Source organism: Hippocampus bargibanti, linkage group LG02, assembly GCF_051943395.1.
Source record: "Hippocampus bargibanti isolate YZ-2025 linkage group LG02, ASM5194339v1, whole genome shotgun sequence".
NCBI lineage: Eukaryota > Metazoa > Chordata > Actinopteri > Syngnathiformes > Syngnathidae > Hippocampus > Hippocampus bargibanti.
In genome coordinates, this window is record NC_142735.1 from 31,520,876 (window position 1) to 31,546,086 (window position 25,211).

General features: G+C 45.3%; 1 protein-coding gene across 2 annotated transcripts; it reads right to left on the bottom strand.

The window, feature by feature from the left end:
• Nucleotides 1–687: 687 nt before the first annotated feature.
• arap3 (ArfGAP with RhoGAP domain, ankyrin repeat and PH domain 3) lies at nucleotides 688–25,211 on the bottom strand. Of its 2 annotated transcripts, none has more exons than XM_088991001.1 (35): nucleotides 25,054–25,211; nucleotides 19,395–19,534; nucleotides 18,585–19,295; nucleotides 18,451–18,491; nucleotides 16,998–17,083; nucleotides 16,869–16,930; nucleotides 15,534–15,656; nucleotides 14,058–14,127; nucleotides 13,108–13,228; nucleotides 12,766–12,950; nucleotides 11,837–11,943; nucleotides 11,569–11,768; nucleotides 11,376–11,461; nucleotides 11,110–11,292; nucleotides 10,780–10,921; nucleotides 10,295–10,399; nucleotides 10,070–10,223; nucleotides 9,894–9,996; nucleotides 9,616–9,814; nucleotides 9,470–9,533; nucleotides 9,235–9,398; nucleotides 8,952–9,164; nucleotides 8,757–8,862; nucleotides 8,525–8,672; nucleotides 8,364–8,432; nucleotides 8,206–8,280; nucleotides 7,997–8,114; nucleotides 7,801–7,929; nucleotides 7,590–7,726; nucleotides 7,437–7,519; nucleotides 6,769–6,804; nucleotides 6,628–6,691; nucleotides 6,407–6,544; nucleotides 2,100–2,138; nucleotides 688–2,028 (listed from the first exon to the last, which is right to left on the bottom strand). In XM_088991001.1, exons 2-35 carry the CDS (start codon nucleotides 19,475–19,477, stop codon nucleotides 1,723–1,725), a joined length of 4,650 nt encoding a protein of 1,549 aa, XP_088847127.1. In that variant the 5' UTR covers nucleotides 19,478–19,534; nucleotides 25,054–25,211; the 3' UTR covers nucleotides 688–1,722. The 2 variants fall into 2 exon arrangements, with proteins under 2 accessions (XP_088847127.1, XP_088847126.1); XM_088991000.1 differs by having other exon boundaries at nucleotides 18,451–18,494.

The following is a 25,211-nucleotide window of genomic DNA, read 5'->3' on the forward strand; positions in this document are numbered from 1 at the left end:
ATTAGCATCCCAATTTTCAAAAATGGCAATTTTCTACATTAAAACAAAATCTAAAATGGCGCCAATCAACAAGAGAACAATTACTTCCGTTCAACTGTTACAAAAATTTTAGTGTTAAAAAAAAAGTGAAAAAGTATTTTAACCGTATGAGGTTAGCAATGTTAGCATTAGGCTAGTGGACGTTGGTATATTATAATATTATTGCTTTGTTGAATATTTTTGCTTTTAAATGACAATAAAAAGCTAATTGAAAAAAAAGTTACGTGAATACAGTATTCAATTCCAATTTTCAATATCAATTCCATTTTGAAACGCATGTTTCAAATGAACCAAAACACATGAAGATAGCTGAAATTAAAATTCAAAAAAGCAAATGTGAAACACAGAATGGGCTCGCTGAAATATATTTTAATTAATTGCTGTTAATTGAAATACCATTTTTAACAAAACAAGTCTGGCCCCCTTGCCGAAAATGTGTGAAATATGAGCATTCGCCATTGGAAGGAGGGCAAATTCCGTCTCATGAGAACCAGGCAAGGCATCGAAAACGAGCAAAGGACAACACTTGCATGAGCAAGTTTAAAAATGTGCAACTTTTAATATGCAATTCAGGACTGGCAAGATCCAAAACTAAAACGTGCGTATCGCTGAGAAAGTTTCTTCAGCCGTCATCTGTACTTCTTTAAAGGTGTTGGATGTTTCGCTTCTTATCCAAGAGGCTTCGTCAGCGAACTAATTTTTTTTTGCTGGTAATTTTGGCCCTTTATCCCTATAGTCCAGGGGTTTCTGAAAAACTACAGAGTCCTTTGGCAACGCAAAATTCCGACTTATTTCAAACCGATAAACACTTTAAGGCAAACATTAGTGCATCCAAAAGATAGGCTGCCAAATGAAAAACAAAGTCATGTAGTTTATTCAATACGTTGTAAAAATGAAGATTGTAAAGAGCAATACATTGGGGAGACTAAACAAATTCTCAAAAAAAGACTTTATCAACTTCGCAGGGATAATACTAGTGGGGCTCAATCTGCAGTACATATGCATCTAAAAGCTAGCAACCACTCATTTGACGACAATGAGGTTAACATTTTAGCGAAAGAAAATAGATGGTTTGAAAGGGTAGTAAAAGAAGCTATTTTCATTAAACAGCAAAACCCTTCACTAAATCACCATGGTGGGGTTAGGTTCAATTTGGATCGTTCCTACAATCGACTTCTTAGGCAACTTAGGCTTAGTTTATGCCGATGAGGTGATACCAGAGCAAATGGGGCAATCAGGCCAGTCGTAGACCCCATACTCAGGCAGGACAATAGCAGTAATCGGTATAGCCGCAGGGAGTAGTCCTCTGCTCCCCCTAACCTGAGAGCAGGGACCAATCATAGAAGAGTCTGACACCGCCACGTCTGGACAGTAGGGATATATATATAGGTCCCAAAATGTAAAATTCTCCACTGCGAGACTAATAAAGGCAAATCCATCCATCCACCCATCCAAAACTACCAGCAAAAGATTTTAGTTCGCTGACGAAGCCTCTTGGATAAGAAGCGAAACGTCTGACACCTTCAAAGAAGTACAGATGATGGCTGAAGAAACCTTCTCATCGATGGGCCACGACTGAGAGCTTACACAGACATAAAATGTGCATAGCTCCCATTCCACAGGTCGAGGTGGACGTAAAGCGAGTGGCATTGATCCCACTTTCTGTCATTTATGGGCTGTCAATCAATCCAGAGTCTCTCCCTCCTGTTGGTGATCCTCTCGCTCTCGCTCGGCTTTCCTGCCAAACGCCGAGGTCATTTCCTGCAAGAGGAGTTCTTGAGACAGCGTGCAGCCAGCCGGCGCAGCAGACGGCAGAGGAGCCTCGGCCACTTGGCGGGGGGCTGCGGGTAGCGTGACCGCGGGCGGCGCCCGCAGGAAGCTGCTTTCCAGGGACTTGAGCACCTGCAGGCCAAAGTCGCCTACCTCCTCGTAAAGCGGCTCAGGCGAGTCGCGGCGCTCCTCGCCACCGTCCTGCTGGGCCTTCATTGGCTGCGGACGTGAGCAGCAGAGTCAGAGCGTGTGCAAAGTCCAGCCACAAGTCCAAACGGGGTGAGACTCACAAAGTACATGGAGAGCGTCCTGCGGTCGTGAAGCTTCCTCTGCGAACGGCAAACCACATTTACGTTCAACGGACTCAGAGCCAAGTGGCCGACTTTTCACACTCGGGCGAGTGCCAGTCAAATAAGGCCAAGTTTGAAGCGGTTAGTGTGACAGTATTTTGGTTACAGTTAAAGCAAATCGCATAGTTACATTGCTTTACAAATGCTATACAGCAGTGGTCTCAAACTCGTGGCCCGCGGGCCAAACGCGCCCCCGAAAGAATATTTTGCGGCCCGCCTTGATATGAAAGATTAATGTTAGTGCGGCCCTTATGATTGATATGAATGAAACTTGTGTGTGGAGCTGAACAAGTAGGCAAGAGAAGCCATGTTTAGTTCATGTTCAATATTTTCTTTATGTTAATAAAGTTAAAGAACTGTGAATACAGACATTTGAAACTTTATTAAAATAATTAGTTTTCCTGTGTTTTTTTCTGTCGTCTGTATCTGCCTTATGATCATTAAATTATTTTATTTATTTATTACTGGTTCATGTATTGTTTATTCGTTTTTACATTTATTCATTGAATTCATTTTGCGTGTGTTAAAAATAAAGATTATGAGAACATTGGAATGTTTTATCTGTGATTTTCTTGTGGAAAAACCGATGCGGCCCAGGCTCACCCAGACTCTGCCTCCAGCGGCCCCCCGTGCAAAATTGAGTTTGAGACCCCTGCTATACAGTGAACCCTTGTTTATCGCGGGAGATACGTTCCAAAAATAGCCCGCCATAGCTGAAATCCGCAAATTACAACGTAGTCAGCTTTTCTTTTATTATTATTATTTTTCACACAATGAAAAACTGTACATAGTGCAGAATGAAACTAAAAATAAAACCTCTTTATTAATGGACCGACGTCACTTTTTTTGTTTTTTTTAACTGACATCAGAAAAACGTTTTATAGCATCTAAAATACCCAAAACACGCAGTATGATATTTTTAGTCAAATACAAAACACCAATAAAAATGACTTATAGTGTGTAAAAACTACTTCAATTTGAAACCGGAAGTGGCCAGTTTCAGAAGGTCCCACCTCCATGTTCGTGGTGTCACGGCAAGACGTCTTGCCTTGCTCTAGAATCAAAACAATGGCTTCAGATTCGGAGAATATGCTTTCTTGTTACTCACCCATGTTATGAATATGATTCAAATAGTTCTGAAGAGGAAAGCATACATGTTTGCAATCGATTAAAGAATTTATTCAGTGTCATTTTGAGGTGGGAAATGTAGCACCGAAAAGAGGCAGAAGAGGGAAACAAATAAATCTCAGTGGAAACTGGCTGATTAATTCCTTACAATTTTTGTCAGTGAATATCAAATAGATGCTCAGTGCCACACACAAGGATCCACCATTGCGTTATTTATGTGTTTTCCTTCTAATTTCGCCATTAACACGGATCAACACGAAGTTTTCAGACCAAACAAAGTATTGCAAAATGCATTGAGGTGATGCAAGGTATGTCCTTTCTCGCTGAGGGGCGTTCCTTCAGTGACGTAGGGTGAGGACTCGTCACCAACTCAAAAACAGACTTCCGGAATATTCAGCGCGAGTTTTAAAACGTAAAATATAGCTATATACGGTGGAATCTTTGTAAAATACGCTCAGTAGAAGTCATTTGAAGCCATTTTACAAATTATGGACACAACTTGTTCGGAGGTGTCGGTTGTCCTTTAAAGAATGGTGTAAAACAATATTTTGCTGCTGTGCCTATGCATCCTGACTCCGCTGCGCTGTAGCGTCTTTTTCTACTGAAGGAGTCTTTCTCTGAGAGAAGAACATTGTTATCTGTAGTTGTTGGCACTCTTGTTGGCAAGATTTTTATGAACCGACATGGCCCGATTTCGAGAAGCAGAATGCTCCATGACCTGTTCAAAGCCAGTGTGTTTGTTTTTATTCTGCTTTGTTTGCAGTGTTGTTTCTTTTACTTTCTTTGTTTGTACATTTGCAAGCCATAAAAAAAAGAAAAAAGTTTTTCCCCTGAAAAAAAATCTGCGATGCACTGAAGCAGCAATAAGTGAACCGTGAAGTAGCGAGGGATCACTGTACATCTAAAATGTTTATTTAAACAAGGAACCCCTGCTTTGTTTAGTGTTTCGTGTCGGACCGATTTACATTGTTGGACAGGAAGTTGTTTAAATAAACATTTTAGATGTATACCATTTGTAAACCAATGTAACTATGCGATTTGCTTTACCTGTAACCAAAATACTCAAGGTACTTTTTAACCTGTCACATTAGCGCCGGCCGGCTTTTTTCAGTGCGTGCAAAGTCGCAGGCAAGCAAGCAAGCAGGAAGGAGGGCGGGCGAGCAGTCCAGTATGTTTGGCCGGGCGAGCGACGTTTTCGGCGACCAGCGCAAGTCATTCCCATTTGAGCCGCATGAAAGAGAGGCCACTTCTCTTGTCAGACACATTCGCGTTCAGTTCCAAGTCCAGATTTCATGCTTTAATTTTGTCTCCAATCAAATACAGTGATACCTTGGCTTACAAACTTAATTGTTCCCCAGAGAGAGTGTGTAAGGCGAAAAGTGTGTATCCCAAAAAATAATTTCCCATAGCAACCCATTAAAATGAGAATAATCCGTTCCCAGGTCCCCATAAAACATAATTTTCCGCTTTATAATTCAAGCCTGAAAACTATACAAAATACACCTTATTTCATGTATGAAAAATGTCCTACGGTATTATAATTAAATAAATAAACTGTACTGTATAATAAAGTGGTCATAGTAACACCAGCCGAAAAAGGTGCGTCACAACAACATCCGTGACACTAGGACGAAGTATAGGCCGAAACATGTCAGGTATGTGAACACCTACAATACACTGTCTGTAAGAAAATAATCTGTTTTAAATTAAAATAAAATAAAATAAAGTGGTTTTATTTACCTTTGTGATGGTCGTTGATGGCTTGATGGAATGGAGTGTTCCTCATCAATTGTGTTCTGTTTAGCTGGGTTGATAGCTTTTTGCATCAAGTGTACAGATGGCTTGTGCAGGTTATTTGTGGAGCCTGATTGATGGGATATTTTAACCTTGCACTGTACACTCTGCTTTTGAACTATCAAAGTTGAAACAAGTCCAAATTTCACTGTTTTCTATGCATTTTATCACTCTCTCTCTCTCTGTCGCCTGCCTGTCTCTTTAATGTTTAACCCCCCACCCCACCCCTCACTAATGCGTTCTTGACCAATCACATGGCTTTAACCGAAGACTGCGGTCGGGGAATAGAGGACAAAAAAAGTCGGCTGCCATTTTCTTGTTAGGAGAACGGGCTCATTCGCCAACGACACATCACTCATTGTGGTAGCTCCGTGTGTATCCCGAAAAATAATTCGTATGCCGAGGTAAAATTTTTATAAATTTAACGTACATAAACAGATGTGTCACTGTAAGTGGTGGTTCCCCCCAGACCATGTGTATTTTTTAAATAAACATGTATATACAGTATATATATATATCCCTACTGTCCAGACGTAGCGGTGCCAGACTCTGCTATGATTGGTCCCTGCTCTCAGGTTGGGGGGAGTAGAGGACTATTCCCTGTGACTACACTGATTACTTCTATTGTTCTGCCCAAGTATGCCTATGTTAGTAGCCTATGTTGCCTAAGAAGTCGGTTGTAGGAATGATCCAAATTGAACCTCACCCCACCATGGCGATTTAGTGAAGGGTTTTGCTGTTTTATGAAAATTGCTTCTTTTACTCCCCTTTCAAACCATCTATTTTCTTTCGCTAAGATTTTAACCTCATTGTCGTCAAATGAGTGGTTGCTAGCCTTTAGGTGCAAATGTACTGCTGATTGAGGCCCACTATTATTATCCCTGCGATGTTGATAAAGTCTTTTTTTGAGAATTTGTTGAGTCTCCCCAATGTCTCTTTACAATCTTCATTTTTACAATGTATTGAATAAACTACATGACTTTGTTTTTCATTTGGCAGCCTGTCTTTTGGATGCACTAATTTTTGCCTTAAAGTGTTTATCGGTTTGAAATAAGTAGGAATTTTGTGTTCGCTGACGAAGCCTCTTGGATAAGAAGCGAAACGTCCGACACCTTCAAAGTACAGATGACGGCTGAAGAAACCTTCTCATCGATGGACCACTCCTGTACGACTGAGAGCTTACACAGACACAATTAGATTGCAATTCAATGTTAAGGCAGGACAAGCGTGGGGCAAGCCAGCCGAGAGAGGTACGGTGAAGGTCCTGGACAAGGTCAAAGCGGCGTTGGCGCGAAGCAGCCCTAAAAGCCGTCGGAAGCATTTACCAGCGTCTGATTAGCCGACAACATGCCCTGGTTGCTGTCGTTTCCTCGGATGGGCACCAGCGGCATGGTGCCAAACTTCTGCTTGGCGATGTCAGAGGACGAGTGGCGGCGGAGGACGGGAGGGCCAGGCTTGTCGTTCTGCCAAATGCAGCGAGTTTGCAGGTCAGGAAGTTGCCACGGTGCGCTACGTTATCACAGCGACAGACGTAGGAAACACTGACCTGAGCTTTGAGGAAGCAGCTCACCCAATCCCATAAGTCCACCTCGCTTGGGCAACACAGGAACCTGCCCACATAGACACATTCATCCGCTGGCGCAAATTGTCACACAGGAGTCGGCAGCAGTACATTCGGGCTACTTACAGTTGATGTTTGTGTGACATCACCGTGAAGCCCCACCTATGATTACAACTGCATGTTAGCATAATGATAATAATAATAATAATAATAATAATAATAATAATAATAATAATAATAATAATAACGGTAAAAATAATAATAATCATACAAATAGTAATAATAAAAATAATAATAATAATAATAATAATAATAATAATAATAATAATAATAATAATACATTTCATTTTAAGCGCCTTTCAAAGGTCTCAAGGACACTTTACAGTCACAGACAAGCATATAATATAAATAACTTAACCCATAATAGACAAACATAGGTACTATAATAAATAAAATACAATCACAAGTAAAATACAAGAAATAAAATACAGATATAAATAGAAACAAGAGAAAGAGTGACACAGAAAATGCGATTTTAAATAGGTGGGTTTTGAGATGGGATTTGAAGGCGGGAAGAGAATCGATGTTATGAATGTTGGGAGGAAGTGAGTTCCAGAGTTTGGAGCAGCTGAAAGCCCGTCTATCACGATAGAGGGATAGACGGGCTGGAGGGGGGGGGGGGGGGCATACAGAGGTGGAGGGAGGAAGCGGATTTGAGGAAACGAGAGGGAATAGAAATTTGAAGAACCCTAGCTTAGCCCAAAGACGACAGCGAAACATGGGGCGGCGGTCACCTGGTTGGTGCTTTGAGTTTCCGGCGGATCCCAATGTAGACCTTCATGGCCTTCAGCGACCACTCCTTCTCCGCCCTGGAGCTCTGAAGGGCAAAAAGGGCAAACGACATGTGGCCTGAGGCAAAAAGTTCCCGTCAATCCGTCATTCACTACCTTTTTCTCTTTGAGCAACAACAGTTTGTTGTTCTTGATCTGGAAGCTCCTCTCTTGAAATCTATTTCCCTGAAGCAGTTTGGGGGGCTCCTCCCGACACCTCAGCACGCCAACCTTCATCAGGTCACTCTTGTAGACTAAAGGTCACACACCCGTGTCACCGCTAGGCTACTGTCACACGCATGTGGAGTTTGACGCTAGCTCGACCTACAGGTGAGGATGTCAATGCCGTCACGTTTGGGCACCCTTTTCACCACCAGGTAGGCTGAGCTGGGGTCGGCCATCTTGCACCACTGCAAGGCCTGCTCGAGAACTTTCTCTTTGGGATGCAACGGACGCTCTGTGGAAGCACAAGCACCTCAGATGAAAGCGGGCGTAGCTGCGCGCATGCGTCGCGGTGGACGTACCCAACTGCCCGTCCTCAATGACCTCAAAGGTCATCCAGATATCTTTGTCCCCGGGTGGGACGTTCCTCATGTAGAGAACCTGATTGGTCAGCTCCTCGGCACACATGCTGGGCGACACCTGCGAAGGTAGGGCGAAGTCAAAGAAGGGCCAATTCCCGTGGTAACAACAGCATCCGCCTTTGCGTGTACAGGATGCAAACGTGCGTTACCTTAAGTGTGACACAGCTGTCAGGTGTCTTCGTCTCCAGGTAGACCTCGATGATCAGATCTCCCGCCTGAGACAACTGAATAAACACAACCAGGACACTGAGTCCTTCCACTCTGGAAGCGATCCCGCCCACCCCGTCAAGGGACCGGCGGCAGTTACTTGAGTGTCCTTCCAGGAGGTTATGAGACTGATCTCCAACTCCATCTGATTCTGGTGCTCCTCGTCAATCTGACAGGGAGAAGAAAGTCCGATCGGCCGCCCACTCTGAAAGCGGATGGATGGAGCGAACTCCCAAAGCCGACTGACAAAGTCGGACTCACCTCGAAAACATACAAGTAGTTGTCAATGAGATCTTCGACGATCTTCACTTCATGCTCTCCTTTGCCATCCGTTTGAAAGAGGCTGGGAGCAAAAAGCAGTGACAGGTTCTTGGTGCACATTTGGTTCAGGTCGGCACATTTCTGGACCCTGCCGGGAGCAATCGATCATAATCGAGTGAGACCAACGGGACGGGACGCCAAGCAGAGTCAGGCCAGGCCGACTGGAACTCACCTATAGAGGTGGCTCACGAGCGCAGCCAGCGTCATCCGATTGACTCGTGGGAGCGTCCGAATGATCTCTTTATAGCGGTCCAACCTCAAACCTTTCAGCTGAATTTCTGAGAAATGGAAACGGGAGTAAAGTGTGGGCGACTGCGAGCCCATAACCCGAAACTTGGAGCTCTACGTGTGCAGGAAGTGTACTCACTCGCCGCCTCCTGCCACAGCGGGTGGAGGTCAACCATGAAGACGGGATCTTCGATCTCCCTGAAGAAACGCTTGAGGACGTCAGTCACGTCCTCAATGAAGTGGTCTCCGATGCGCAGTTTGACATTGCGAGCGTCCTTCCGGAACTCCTCCATCAGCAGTTTGATGCGAGATTTGGATCCGTTCTTGCGATAGATCCCTTCGTGGCCCAAACCTGCGACCAGACAGTTGGAGATGTTGCAAAAAAGGGTCCCCAGGACCACCCTTCTCCCCGACACACTGACCGTATTGCGTGATGAAGGCAATGCAGCTGTCCACGATGATTGGGATGTCATTCCTACTCAACTGCTGCTCGCGCAGGGCATTTCCCTTCCCGCCGCCGGCCTGCTGGATGCCCGAGTACCACAAGTTGAAGTCGGTGCGGCCCACGCCCTGCAGGTGGAAGGTCCTGACACAACGGCTACATCAGACAAACGGGAGCGGCGCAGAGAGAAGTGGCAGAAGCCAAGGTCCACTTACCTCCCCTTCTCCACCAAAACTAAAATTTCTTTCTTCTCGTGGTTCTGGGTTTCCCAAGCGACACCTGACAAAACAAACAGTCAGGTGCATGGAACCCGGATGTACAGTCCAGAGGATGCACTGCTTTCGTGGTAGTAGGCACTGACTCAGCTCCTGGAGACGCTTCAGGTTAATGATGTCTTCTGCGGCGCCATCATTTTGGGGACAAATGAAGAGGTTGGACTTCTGCAAAACAAAGAACGCCTCCTTCCACTGCTGAGGGTCCAACATGGCTCGGTATCGCAGGCGCCCGATGCGCTCAAACTCCCGAGTCAGCAAGCAGTGACAGCTGAGCGGCGTCGCAGCCTGCAGATCAAACACGGTCCGACTGTTCTCTTTTCCGCGCCGGGGAAAGAACGCTTGCCATCAGAACAGCATATCAGACCTTCCCGATGGCGCTGGCCCATGCGTGCAGAGCCTCAGCCGTCTCTACGCCAAACTGATAGACTTTGTCCGAGGTCAAATACAATTCGAAGGTGTACCGGAACCTGAGCGGGGAAAAGCACTCAGGTGATTGCGGGTTTCGTTCGCCTTCTACACGGTGCCAAGCAAATGTGTCACCTGTCTACAGAGCCCGTGGTGGCAGATGATTCGGGTCGGGTGACTCCCAAGCACACAACGTCCTTCAGGCTAATCTCAACGCACACCTCTCCCGGTCGCTCCGATTGGCACAGGAGCAACGACTGATCCACGGAGCACCAGAACTTCTGGAAGTCTGTAGCAGCTCAGTGGTTAGGCAGTGAAGAAGGCAATGAGTTGGAAACCTACAGCCAATGGGACGACAACCTTCTCGACATTGGCGTAACAGTGTCCCCCTGCCGCTGCAGCTGGACCGGAAGAGGAAGCCCGAATGAAGAACAGTCTTCATGATCTCATCGTAAACGCCAGGATCTGTGGGACCAGATCCAGAGAAATTCTATTGTCCTTCCATGTTCGACACTCATCCTCATGAACGTCGGGGACGGGTTGAGATGACCCCAGCAGACTTTGGGGCGCAGCCGGGGACTCCTTGGACTGGACGCTAGTCAATCATGAGGACTATACAGAAAAACAAGCATCCGCTCTCACAATCACACATCCCTGCGACAACTCAGAGTCCTCCACAAACTCCCCACACATGCATGGAGGGTTTCACATTCCGACCGTTTGCTGATGCTTCCCAGGACTCAATACAAAATGTCGCTTGACGACTCAATTGTGTTGCAGTCATTAGATCGGTTTACATTAGTCGTAGTATTACAAGCCATAAGAGTAATCGCGGTATTTCTGACCAGAGGCGGCGGAGTGATCCAGTAGGTCTCGAGTTGGCTGCTGTCCATGAGCGCTGGCAGTCAGGTTATTGGATCGGGCCTCGGAGAAGATGCGGGTGACAGTTTTGAGGAGCGTGTGTTCAGAGACCGCAGAACACAAGACCTGAAGATGAACACGCAGCCACAAACAGCCCACCCCACACCCCCCAAAATAAGTCAATAAATACACAAATACATCGTTGCGGTTCAGAGAGCCGAGTTCTTTGCTTGTTCTTTGTTCCAGACAGTGTGATCATCATGTCAAAGCCTGAACTCCTGCTCAAGTACTTCCTGGAATGGAGAGATGCGCACTTTGAGAAGTTGCTCCTGGCTGCTGAAAGTAGGGTGCTCCAGTCGGAAGCGCCCTTCTTGGTACTTCTGACCAATGAACTCCCGCCGGAGACTGGGCGACGCATCGCTATGCAGTTCCTCAGATTGGGACAGATGGGCTGCCCAGAACTCGTTTGCACGGTCGTTACCGAGCATGATGAAGAGCTGCCGTGTGAACAGACACGTAAAACAAAGACTGGTCAAAGAGCTTCAAGTGTTTGCCCGTTTTGTGCTGATCCAGGTCTGACCTGCACGATCTGGTTGCTCCAGACGCTGGTGTCCAGTTTCAGACTCTGGACTTTAGAAACCATAGTGCCCAGGCCTCTGTGCTGACCTGCGCTTGGTAAATTTAATGACAAAATTAGGAATGGAAGTTCAATGCAGGAAATGAAGTGCACCAGGCCAACACACTCGCTATAAGTGTAGCAATTGCGGACACACCGGCGCAGTTCTTGCAGATGACCACACACAAGTTGATGGAGGCCCAGTCGGGGTTGACGGCCCGGCAATCGGCACAGGCGCGATTGGAGCGGTTCGACCATATCTTCTCGGCCACCTCGTAATCCGACAGGGTCTCGGTGATGGCCTCCTGCAGTGCCTCCATCCAGTCCCGCTTTTCCCGGTCAGTGTCGGCTGTGAGACTGGAGAGGTGTACCAACGGTGAGAGGTCGCTGTGGGCCACAGAACGGCCTAAGAGTTGAAGTTGCACCTGAAAGTTCTGTAGGGAGTGATGAGGTCGAAACCCCTGTGTTTCCCATCTCGAATGGTGGCACCGCGGGCCTCGATCACCGTGATTCCGATTCCGGTATGAAAACACTGAAACCGCCGAGAAAAGATATAGACACCTAGAAGCTGGTGTGTAGGTGTGTTTCTGCTTGCGCGCATGTGTGTGTGTTTTATGACTAGTCTTGTGAGGACCACTAACATTTGTCAAACTCCGGTCCTCGAGGGCCGCAATCCCACATGTTTTCCAAGTCTCCCAGGTGTGTTGCAACAGGGAGACTTAGAAAACATGTAGGACTGGGACCTCGAGGACTGGAGTTTGACAACCCTGTAATTTATACCAAAAGTAGTGAGGACATTTTTGACATGTGAGGACCTTTTGGCTGGTCCTCACAAGTTTTTCATTCTAAAGGCTTCGAGAGGTTTCTGTTAAAGTTTCAGAGAGGTCCTCACAAATTCACCCAAAAAGATTTTTTTGGTGTGTATTTTCATTTCACTTGGATACACACACTTTTTACTCACTGTGTGTGTTTGTGTGCGTGTGTGTGTATGTTGTGTGTGCGTGTTTAATGAGAGGAAAAAGTTCATACCACAAAAAGTAAAACAATATTTTAACCAAATTCACAACAGGGGTGAGGACTTTGAATGTACCCATTCAGAAACCTCACTCCTTCTGTTATTTCAGTTTCAAGTCCACTTTTTATTGCTTTGTTTTTAAAGAAATTGAAGTGGGAAATGGGGTGACATTTAGTGTTCAAATGTAACACTACTTCTTCTCTAAACTTATCAGCAATGGTGGTCCTCACTCCTTATCTGGAGTTTTCCGGACCTCACAAAACATTTGAAACGGTTTGGCCCAGGTTCTAACAAGAGGGCACATCCAGCCAAGGTGTGAACGTGTGGCGCCGACGTCACCTGTTGGCTTTTGTGGAGCCAAATCTGCTCCATGTTGATGGCGGCGTAAACTTTCGACTTGGTTCCTTTTAGCTCCAGGAAGCCGTGCTTCTGACACTGGGGACCAGGACCCAACCAGCGGCGCCCAAACGCCAGCTGGTCTTTGATGTAGTCCTGCAGCGTGGACACCCAACGTTGTCTCACCACTGACACAAGCACATCAACCCGCACACACACACAGTACAGAAGAGTATAAATCCATTTCTCCGTGTGTGTGTGTGTGTGTGTGTGTGTGTGTGTGTGTGTGTGTGTGTGTGTGTGTGTGTGTGTGTGTGTGTGTGTGTGTGTGTACAGCATATACACCTTCATTGTCAGCCTTAAAAACAAATATCCGCTGACTGGTGACAATTTCGAATTTGTTGTCTTTGGACAGCCGTGCCATTTGGATGGCAGCCAATGGAACAACTCCTCTAGCGTACACGTCCTGTGAGTGGGAACAAGATGATGATGAAGAATATCCTGATTATAGTAATAATAATAATAATCCATTTAATTTCTAAGCGCCTTTCAAAACTCTCAAGGACACTTTACAGTCACAGGATAAGAACTTTTTTGTGTGCGGGTGAGCAGCGGCAGCCATTAACGCCAGCGTTCACTCTACCCGGACGTAACACAGCAGCAAAGTGATGAAAAGAAGAGGAAAGGAAAGAAAGAAGTAGAAAAACAAAATACAGGAGCTGCTGGAAAGGCAGCATCTCTCGGGGCGCCATCTTGAAGTCAAAAGAACAAATAAAACGAAATAACAAATTATATGACAACACAAAGACAGTCATTCATTCTTCAGCACTTGCTGTGCCCTCTTTGTGACATAAAGCATTTCTATATGAAAGAGGATTTAAAGCGTCCTTTTCACCAGTGGATGTCATCGGATTGGATTGGATGTACCTTTATTTGTTTCACAGTGGAGAAATTTACATTTCAGAGCAGCAAAGTTATGAAAGGAAGAGGAAAGGAAAGAAGTAGAAAACAAAATATAGGAGCTTCTGGAAAGGCAGCCACTCTTGCGGCGCCATCTTGAAGTTAAAAAAAAAAAAACTCAATAAATAATTACAGTAAAGTCTCGTTATATCGATATTCAAGGGAGTCCGAAAAAATATCGATATAACCGGGACTATCGATATATCCGACCCTGTTTGCATGTAATTTTCTCCATGCGTGCATAGAAATAGTATCGATATAACCGGGACTATCGATATATCCGATATCGATATAACGAGACTTTACTGTATGTCAAGCATGGAATCAAACCTTACCTTTTCGTTCCCAAAATACATGACATTTTTGCCATCGAACTTGACAAAGCGCTTCTGGAAAACGTAGTTCCTGAAAAAAAGCGCAAATTCCATATCAAGGGGTCAAGCGCATGAAAGTTGCATTACGTAAAGAAAACGAAAAACACACCCACTTAAGAAGGAAGAAGAGAAGAACAAGAAGACCTGGGACAGCACCAAAAGAATGACGCGCAAATAGAGTGTGTGCCGAACATTCGACACCTCTGGACAAGTTGTGTCCATAATGTGTAAAATCACTTTGAATGCCTTCCACTGAGCAATTTTTGCAAAGATTCCACCTAAAATAAATATTTAAAAATATATATAAAATGTAAAACATAGCATATAGCTATATTTTACGGTTTAAGACTCGCGCTGAATATTGAGGAAGTCTTCTTCCTCACGTGATGTCACGTCAGGAACGCCCCTGACCAAGAAAGCGACACACAATGCATTTTGGGTACTTTTTTCATCTGAAAACACCGTATTGATCGTGAAATTTGAAGGAAAACTACATAAACAACGCAATGGTGAATAGTTTTGTGTTGCAGCCAATTGCGGTAACACGCATAAAGAAGTTCACACAAATTCCCAGCATACAAATAAGCCCATTTCCAATGGAGCTTGTGCGCCAGCCAACTTGTGCATTTTCTTGGCGCTACATTGGAGTCCAGACAGCTCGAATTGATACGGAAGGACTTCTTTCATCGATTGCAAACATTTATGCTTTCCTCTTCAGAATTATTTGAATAATATTCATAACTGGATGAGTAACAAGAAAGCATCTTCTCCAAATCTGAACTCTCTGAAGCCATTGTTTTGATTCTGGAGCAAGGCAGTGTGTGACTAATAGTGACGTCACGAACAAGGGGGCGGGACTTTCTGAATCTGCCCAGTTCCGAGCTCATTTTGTGGCAGTTTTGGGAAACGTTAAGTCATTTTTATTGGTGTTTTGCATTTGACTAAAAATATCAGCCAGTGTGTTTTGCATATTTGAGATGCTATAAAACGTTTTTCTGATATCAGTTAGGAAATTAAAAAATGGTGTCGGTTGTCCTTTAAGCCTGAGCCATATGCACAAGGACAAGCACACAAGTAGTAACGATGAGAAAAGCTAAAATGTCCTCATGATCCCACCTTTCACTGCAGCATAAAAAAAAGACTCTCTTCTTTCATCCGAAAAAAAAGTTAATTCCAAAGTTATATGGGTCTGGAGTTATCTGAGCTTGAAATGGGGAGGCTTTACAAAAGGCAAATGCTGCTCCCTCATGGGAGGGAAAAACATTGCCCGAGGTCTGACCAGCGCTTTATCGCCAAGAAAACTCTAAATCTACCTAAATGGCGCTCCATGTCATGCTTTTCAATTCCCGAATACATTTGGGAATGGCAGTGAACGAGTTAGTAAAAACAGAAGTTTCTTAGACTTGGCATGAGCAGCTACAAAAAGAACAAACGCACCCCTGCGGCGACAGTTTGTCCAGCCATCCGCTGACGATGGGCGTAGCGCTGGGGCTGAGGGCAGTGTAGCTGGCGTACGGCGAGATGGTCTGGTCCTCGTCGCCGTCCGGAGAAGGCACACAACTGCAAAAGGGAAAATGAAAACGCCTTTGCACACCCTTGACGTCTGACACGCCGGCCGACAGTCAACATCAGGAAGACACCGTTAATGTCAGGTGATCGATGAGAAGGTTTCTTCAGCCGTCATTTGTACTTCTTTGAAGGTGTCGGACATTTCGCTTCTTATCCAAGAGGCTTCGTCAGCGAACTAAAATCTTTTGCTGGTAGTTTCGGCCCTATATATATATATATCTCTACTGTCCAGAGGTGGAGGTGCCAGAGTCTGCTATGATTGGTCCCTGCTCTCAGGTTAGGGGGAGACGAGGACTACTCCCCTGCAGCTACACTCATTACTTCTATTGTCCTGAATGGGGTCTACGACTGGCCTGATTGCCCCATTTGATCTGGTATCATCAGCATAACTAAGCCTATGTTGCCTCAGAAGTCAGTTGTAGGAACGATTGTAATTGAACCTCACCACACCATGGCCATTTAGTGAAGGGTTTTGCTGTTTTATGAAAAATAGCTTATTTTACTCCACTTTCAAACCATCTATTTTCTTTCGCTAAGATTTTAACCTCAACCTGGACAGTAGGGATATATATATATATATATATATATATATATATATATATATATATATATATATATATATATATATATATATATATATATATATATATATATATATATCATCTCATTTTCCGTGCCGCTTATTCCTCATTAGGGTCGCGGGGGTTGCTGGAGCCTATCTCAGCTGTCTTCGGGCACGAGGCGGGGGACACCCTGAATTGGTTGCCAGCCAATCGCAGGGCACACAAAGACATACAACAGTCACTCTCACACTCACCCTAGGGACAATTTGGAGCGGTCAATCTGCCTGCCATGCATGTTTTTGGAGTGTGGGAGGAAACCGGAGGACCCGGAGAAAACCCACGCGGGTCCGGAGAGAACATGCAAACTCCGCACAGGGAGGCCGGACCGCGACGCGAACCGGCGACCTCTGCACTGTGAAGCCGGTGTGCTAACCACTCGACTACCGGGCCGCCCTATATATATATATATATATGGCCAAAACTACCAGCAAAATATTTTAGTTCGCTGACTCTTGGATAAGAAGCGAAACGTCCGACACCTTCAAAGAAGTACAGATGACGGCTGAAGAAACCTTATCATCGATGGACCACTCCTGTACGACTGAGAGCTTACACAGACGGAATGTCAGGTGATGTTTACCCGTGATCCTCAACGTGTTGCCCTTCCCGGCTCCGTGTTTCGCTGTGCTGTCTTGCGTCAATCTGAAAACAACCAAGGCAAAAAACGTGTGTGGACGCTGACATTAAACTGGCGGCGCGTCATTCTCACCTCACTGCTCATGCTATTGACTTCGCCTCTTTGAAAAACTGTTTCACAGTAGGGACTGATGACATCATCAACATCAACTGGGTCATCTACGAACACAAGCATGGAGATGCAGTGCAAATGCGTCACGATGATGCCACAATTATGTCATGGCAATGTTACGATGGGTGAAGACAGCAGCCGGGAGATCAGAAAGTGATTATTGTATTTTCCGCACTATAAGGCGCACCTAAAAGCTTTCATTTTCCTCAAAAGCTGACTATGCGCCTTATAATCCGGTGCGCCATATATATTGATAAATATTAAGCCGCAACAGGTGGCGCAACTACGGTAAGCAACCGAGATTGCCATTTCCCCCCGTAGAAGTAGTGCAATTGAATATTAAGAGTGTTAGTGTATTGTGATTGCACTTACTTTTAATTTACCGTAACAGCATCAGAATGTTTTTTACGTGTTTACTGAATGGAGGAAAAGTTCCCCTCCACTACTAGCACTAGCTTGCTGTTGTTAAAAGATAAACTGTGTCACGAAAATACGAATACTTCACCTCAGAGAAAATAATAAAACAGTTGTTTATTCATTTTGGGAGTGAATGGAGTTGTCAGAAAGCTGATTTGTAATCTATTAATAAAGTTTGACTGACCGATCTGACTGTTTTGTTTACATTCCCTATAGCGCAGCACCGTCTAGCACCGGATGCATAACGTAACCCCAGCCTCTACTGTAGCGCCTTATAATATATGAAATATATGGAAAAAGTTGTAAAATATGTCATTAATTGAAGGTGCACCTTATAGTGCGGAAAATACGGTACATTAGACAATGACATAGAGCGATGTGGCGTGATGCCGCCACACGATGACGCTGCATCAAGTCACACAACGGCACCTGACGCTGACATCTTGCTGCACGGAAAGATGTGAGAAATGACGACAGGGCAGAACATGTCGACGCTAGCCTGCGGCTAATTAACTCCTTCACTGCCATTCACGAATTTCTTCGGGAATGGCGCCATTCTTGAAATTTGTTTGGGTTTTGGTTTTTTTTCATGCTTGGGTGCCGATAAAGCGCTGGCCACAGCCTCTCGTAATGTTTTTCCCTCCCGCAAGGTGGTAGCATGCCTTTTTTTCCATGTTAGCGCTTTGTCCTAGCTTCAGCTGTTGTTAAAGCGCTATGTAAACCAGTATGTATGTGGCTAGCTAGCTAGTTCGCTGGCTATCTGTTGGCTATCTGTTAGCTAGGTATCTAGCGGGCTGGCTATCTATTAACTATCTAGTAGCTGGCTAGCTTGTTTTCTATTTGAGTTACTTGTGGGTTGAGTGAACGCTGGCGCATGCGGCTGCCGCTGCTCACCCACGGAAAAACTGATCCAGAGACCGTAAAGTGACCTTGAGAGTTTTCAAAGGCGCTTAGAAATCAAATGTATTATTATTATTATTAAGACGGCTACGCTCACCTCTCGCTGACCCCGATGAGTTGTTGCTCGATGGACCGCCACTGCTGAAATGATTTATGGGCAATCATTGATTGTTCATGAATCGATCGATTGATTTTCTCAACCGATGGACCGAATGAGTGTTTTTTCCACACCTGCTTCTCTGGTTCCTATGTGCAGCTTGCCGTGGGGGCGTCGGCGGGGCGGAAGCCACGGTTCCCCAATAAATGTCGGAGATCATCTCCATCGCGCTGGAGCAAGACCACCGCGAGGATCCGGACGGCCTGTCACAGTCGTGGGAATCTGGAACTGAAGGTGAAGAGGAAACGGGAAGCGGTTGCGCAGGAGGAGAAGCCAACGAGGGTGCCGTGAGCGGCACCCGGCGGGCCACCCTCGGGGGAATGGGCGGCCAGGCCGACGGCGTGGACGGAGGTGAGCCGATGCAATCTAAAAGCGGGAAGCAGATGGACTCCTGGGAGAGTCTCCTGTGCGGTGATGGAACCACGTCTGGTACAGGGAGGCGGAAATGAACTGGAGCGGTGCGACGCCGGTTGAAAACGGTTCTGGGCTTGGGCACCGGCTTCAGCACGGCGGCCAGGTCTGGAATCGAGCCCTTTCCAAACTCTTCCAAGCCGCAGGAATTTTGCGACGGAGACAATGGAAGATCTGTCACGGAACGGCTTGGTTCAGCCACCGCTCTCTGACCGCCCCCTTGAGCTGGCCACCTCTGGACATGCGACAGAAGTCTCAGGATGCGTTTGCGATGTCCCGTGGCTGTGATTCCCAGGCTGACCAGTGCCTCGTGATCCAAGTGGGCCACGTCGGCAACCAACAGGAGGCCCGCTCTCTGGAAAGAGGACTGGTACCTGTGCAGAAAAAACAGAGGCAGGAAATAGGGATTGTGTCAAGAATTGCAAAACAGCCCGCTTGGCTTTGCTTCCTGCTGCGAGTGAGTGACCTCTGACCTCTCCAGATGGATGGCGGCCAAAAGCGTTTCAACCGCTGTGTTAGCATCTAACGTTGCCATGACAAACAACGCCAGGGCCATCTCGTAACGCCGCTACGGGGCCATCATCAGTCGCAGAGACCCATCGGCAGCTGGACCCTATTCAGTGCCATGCAAAAAAAAAAAAAAAAACTTACAAAAACAAAACCATCAAGTGTCTATGTTGGCACATCAGATTAATGAAAAAAAAAAAAAAATCACACTGGACCCTCAGCACCCTGCCCACCACCTTCTCCAGCTATTTCACTCAGCCAGGCGCTACCGATCCATTCTCACCAAATCCAGCAGACATTTAAACACCCCCAAGCCATTAACTCTCTAAACAGTAACCCAAATAGAGGTGTATAGTACTAGTGCAGCGTGTTCTACTGGAGACAAATTCCTTGTGTGTTCTACATACTTGGCAATTCAGAAAAAAAGATGAAGCTACCATGTTAACATGGTAGCAGGAAATGATTGAGACATGTTGATACCACAAGGGATGGCGAACAGAATGTTTGTCATCCCGTGTTAAGGTAAATGTAGTGGCCAAGACATGGAAGGATGATCAAACAAGAGGCCTCCCACATGTCAGCGTAGCAGGGGGAGCATCTTGCTAACCTGCTGGTTACTGGTGGTAGTGACCCCCTGTCAGAGATGTTCGGTCGGACACTGTGGACAAAGGCTCGAACACAGGAAGATTGTATTTTACTGCCGGCAGGGGACATAGTCATTCATGACAGACGCCCAAATTCTGCAGCCCTTTGCCAAGCTATTTATTGAGAGTATATGCAAATTAAAGTGAGACATTAGTAAAACATAGTTTTCGTGATTAGAATACCACACCCCATGACGTTCTAAGCACCAATAGCTGTAAGCAATAAAACATAGATATTTTAATTGGTTGTCTTTTCCATGAACTGATAAATTTGTAACCTGGCTAATAAGCTCTTCCTGTGAGGGAGTTTCAAGTCCTAAATGCTCTTTTAGGAAGGAGTTAACCAAGTACTAAATTATGTCCAAGGCTAGATCTCCAAGATGACGATGACAGTTTAATAGGCTGTGTCTGTTCAATTCAGATTGACCCATGGTTTCTGTGCTTTCATTGTGTACTCGAGTCACACATGTTCACTAAGCATATAACAGCATAAAACTTTTAAATATGATAACTTCTATTCTGTCTAATCTCTATCAAAATCTTGGGGCCACATCCGGGCACTTGAGCACTTACTTGAGTCCTCCTGTGATGAAGCAGTTTCCCAAGTCCTAAATTCTGTCTAAGGCCAGATCTCCTAGATGAAGATGACAGTTTAATAGCCTGTGACTCTTTCACTTAGATTGACTGTGGCCATCTGCGCCTTTACCGTGGGCCGATTGTTTGGTTGGCCAGCTAAGCATGGGACTTTTAAATTTGATAACCTCTTATGCTCCATCACCCCCCCCCCTACCCCTCCGCCAAAAAAGGCATTTTCACATACTGTAACGAGAAATGATGACCACAATATGTTGCAAAGAGTTTTTAGGACTGCGGGAACAGAACAGGTGATGCCTCCCATGTTGAATGCAGACAATGGCCAAAACATGTGCTGCTAGTCTTGCTGGAAGTGACTCCAAACTTGTTACAATGGCAGGAAATGATAACAATCTTCAGGTTAAGAGTCAGAACGTGAATCCCAAAATATGTCGTTAGCGTGTTAGCGTAGTAAGAAGTCAAGGAGACAAATTTGGATTTTTGTTGGAGAGCATTTTATTTGAACAAAAGGAAGAATGGAGATTCTATGGTTCTAGCGAGGCAGTCAGTGTGCTTGGAAAGGCTGGGCGCGCCGGCAACTCGCAACCGGACATCCTTTTCCTCTTTTAGCACTCGTGGGAAGAAAATCAACCCTCTGTGATATTATTCACATGCATTGATGAACCATGTTGCAACTCATGGGAGGAGGATGAAAGTCATCCTTTTATCCATCCTTCTATCAATCCATCCATGATCGGAGCCGCTTTTGCCCCAGAGCCGCTTTTGCCCTAGGCCCAGATACAAGTAGTTTTCGGGCAGCAGGCAAGGGACAACCTCAACCGGTTGCCAGCCCAGCGCGGAGCACACACAGGCGCAAGCACTCACATAGACGGACCATGTGGTTCGTTCAATCAATCTATCTACACGTTTTTTTTTTTTGTTTGTTGGGGGGGGCAATGTGGGAGGAAACTGCTGGAGTAGACTGACAAAAGCCCCATTGGAGTGGGGGAGAACATGCATCCACCACTTTGCCCAGGATGAAACTCCTTCATGAACAACAGTTAAAGGAAATGAATTCTAGTGAGCGCATTTTACAAAGATTCCAGCGCATATAGCTATATTTTACCTTTTAAGACTTACGCTGAATATTCAGGAAGTCTTGTTTTCGAGTTGGTGACGATCCCCTAAGTGACGTCAGAGGGAACGCCACTGACCGAGAAAGCGACACACAATGCATTTTGGGTACTGTGTTTGGTCTGAAAACATCGTGTTGATCGCGTAATTAGAAGGAAAACTACATAAATAACGCGATGGTGAATCGTTGTGTCGCAGCCAATTGCGGTAACACGCATAAAGAAGGTGTAAGTTGACACAAATTCCCAGCGGACAAATCAGCCCATTTCCAACAGAGCTTGTGCGCCATCTTGTGCATTTTCTGGGACGCTACATTGGTGTCCAGACGGCTCGAATTGATACAGAAGGACATCTTTAATCAATTCAAACATTTATGCTTTCCTCTTCAGAACTATTTGAATCATATTCATAACTGGATGAGTAACAAGAAAGCATCTTCTCCCAATCTGAACTTTCTGAAGCCATTGTTTTGATTCTGGCGCACGGCAGTTTGTGAAGGAGTATCCTGGTGGGATGTCACAGACAAGGGGGCTGGACTTTCTGAATCTGCCCAGTTCCGAGCTCATTTTGTGGCAGTTTTGGGAGTCATTTTTATTGGATTTTTGCATTTGACTAAAAATATCAGCCTGTGTGTTTTGGGTATTTTAGATGCTATAAAACGTTTTTCTGATGTCAGTTAGGAAACAAAAAAATGGTGTCGGTTGTCCTTTAAACTCATCCTGAATGTGAATGGAGTTCCATAATGGGCTCCGAAGAATCCTAACGGTGCAACGAGTAGCTAGCATGCCAGCGTACCTGCAAGTGATGAAAACCTGAGTTTGTTTCATTCGTGGAGAGCCCAGTAACGTTTTTTGACCTCACATTTGAATCGGATGATGGGCTGCATTGATCGCCATGTGTGATGACTTCATGCGGGCGCAGACAAGGCAGTCGTTGTTGCACGCACACGCATGCACACACACGCGCAGACACACACGCACGAGTAAGGTGTTGTGAGTCTGCATGTATGTCGAGCTGACCTCGGCCCTCCCGAGGATGGAACGGGGGCGTGTTCGCAACAAAAGGCATTGTGTTCCTTTGCACTCCGCTCGCCGGGTCATGTCGCCTAAGCGGCAGCAACGTCGCCGTCCCGGCCTCGCTCGCTACTGGCGCTTACATTTTGGCCCCGGCCAAACACGTTACCGTGGCAACCAGTGGTGGGATGTCAGGGCCTGAAAGGCCTTCTCTGCTGGCCTAAACATATCTGAATCACATACTAATGTGAATTATATTTTGTCCATGATTCTAATGAAATAATCCAAAATTATCTTTCAGCTTCCTTTCATGACTTTTCCCCTGTTGCCCTGCTTCCAGATGTGTGTTTTCGTATTTAAGCATTTAAACAATCACATTTCAACCATCATTTGGTACCAGGTTCAGAAATCCACCTGGACGTCTTCACAATCAGTTCTGCAGGCCCTGTCGCATCAAATGTGTCAATCAAACTGTTGCTTTAACCAATCAGATTTTGAGTTGGCAACCTAAGGCCTGCATGCTGGCATTGGAAAAGTCAGAATTTGCGCAAACTATAATTAGCTAGTCACATGATTAGCTTGTCACTAGCCAATCGTAGTATCACTAGCCGCTAGTGATAAGACCATACTGGCCAGAGCTAGTACACTGTATCTAGAGCAAACTCCATAAACAAATATATTGTTGTGTTGATCTAACAAATGTTTTGTCATCCCACAATGGCTGAGGGAGAAGAAGAAATGGATTTGGTTGCAGATGTAGATGTTGTTAAAGCCATTTTCAAAATGGACTTTTCCAGGATAGAGGGACATCATTGAGGTCGGAAAATAGCAAATCATATTTAAATTTTATGATCTTATCATAAATCAACATGTTCATAGTAAAAATCCGAACAGTTTAATGACAGTATGACTTTAAGGACAACCGACACCATTTTTGTTTCCTGACTGACATCAGAAAAACGTTTTATAGCATCTCAAATACCAAAAACACGCAGGCTGATATTTTTAGTCAAATGAAAAACACCAATAAAAATGACTTAGAGTGCTAAAACTGCAACAAAATGAGTTGCAAATTGGGGATTTTCAGAAAGTCCCGCCCCTAGTTCGTGACGTCATGCCAGGATGTCTTGCCTTGCTCCAGAATCAAAACAATGGCTTCAGAGAGTTCAGATTTGGAGAAGATGCTTTCTTGTTACTTATCCAGTTATGAATATGATTCAAATAGTTATGAAGAGGAAAGCATAAATGTTTGCAATCGATTAAAAAAATTCTTCAGTATCAATTCGAGCCATCTGGACTCCAATGTAGCGCCTAGAAAATGCACAAGATGGCGCCCAAGCTCTATTGGAAATGGGCTGATTTGTCTGCTGGGAATTTGTGTATGGTGTTACCGCAATTGGTAGTCTTGGTGCAACACACAACAATTCACCATCGCATTATTTATGTGTTTTACTTCTAATTTCGCCATCAACACGGATCAACACAATGTTTTCAGACCAAACAAAGTACCCAAAATGCATTGTGTGTCACTTTCTTGGTCAGGGGCATTCCTGACGTGACGTCACGTCAGGCATCATCATCAACTCGAATATAACTTGTTCAAGTCACAAGTTATGTCCCGGCCAACAGCACCCTCTATTTGACGTGTAGTAAATCACACCACACTCGCAGCAATGGATTGATTCAGACGGAGCACTACAGATGGCCGAGGATTGACATGCACGGCCCGCCACTGGCAGCAACACAGGGGCAGGAAGAAAATAAAAACCCAAACTTCCGACATTCGCACAAACACCCGAGATTTGTGCATGTCTGGAGTGAGCCTATACGTAGATGTGCACATTTCCTGAAAAAGCCTGTGTGTTGGAATTGGAAGTCCTCAGAGAATACCAGAAAGAAAGCAAGAACCTCTTTTTTCCTTCACCAATTCACCCGCACAAATCGGGGTGTTCGCAGAACCGCCAATCGAAGCAGTGGCGCGTGATGCTGCTCACCAGCCAGCAAAGGAGTAGACCCGAAGCATCTGCTCAAAGTTGGGCCACAACCAAAACCAGAAGAACAGAACAGCTCATATTGTGTAACAAGTGAAACCCAGAAACCCAGTGAGCCAGCAAGACCAACCAAACCACAAAAACCGCTCGTACAAACAGATCTCTTCCAACAAGTCGAGAAGAACCCGGGTGCGTGAGTTTCCGCTGATGTCCAATGCCGACACAACCGAACGGTGACCCAAAATAACTTGACCCGAAGCGGTCACTCACTTGACTCGTGCTCAAGCTCCTCTTCTAAAATCGGTTAGTTTCGGTTCGGTCAAAACACACGCACTTCTGAGCGGCATCCGCTCAGGTGGTTCTTTCATGGGAAAGTGCCGGGCAAACTCTGAAAGACTGCGGTTGTTCAACACGCCCTTCTCTCCGAA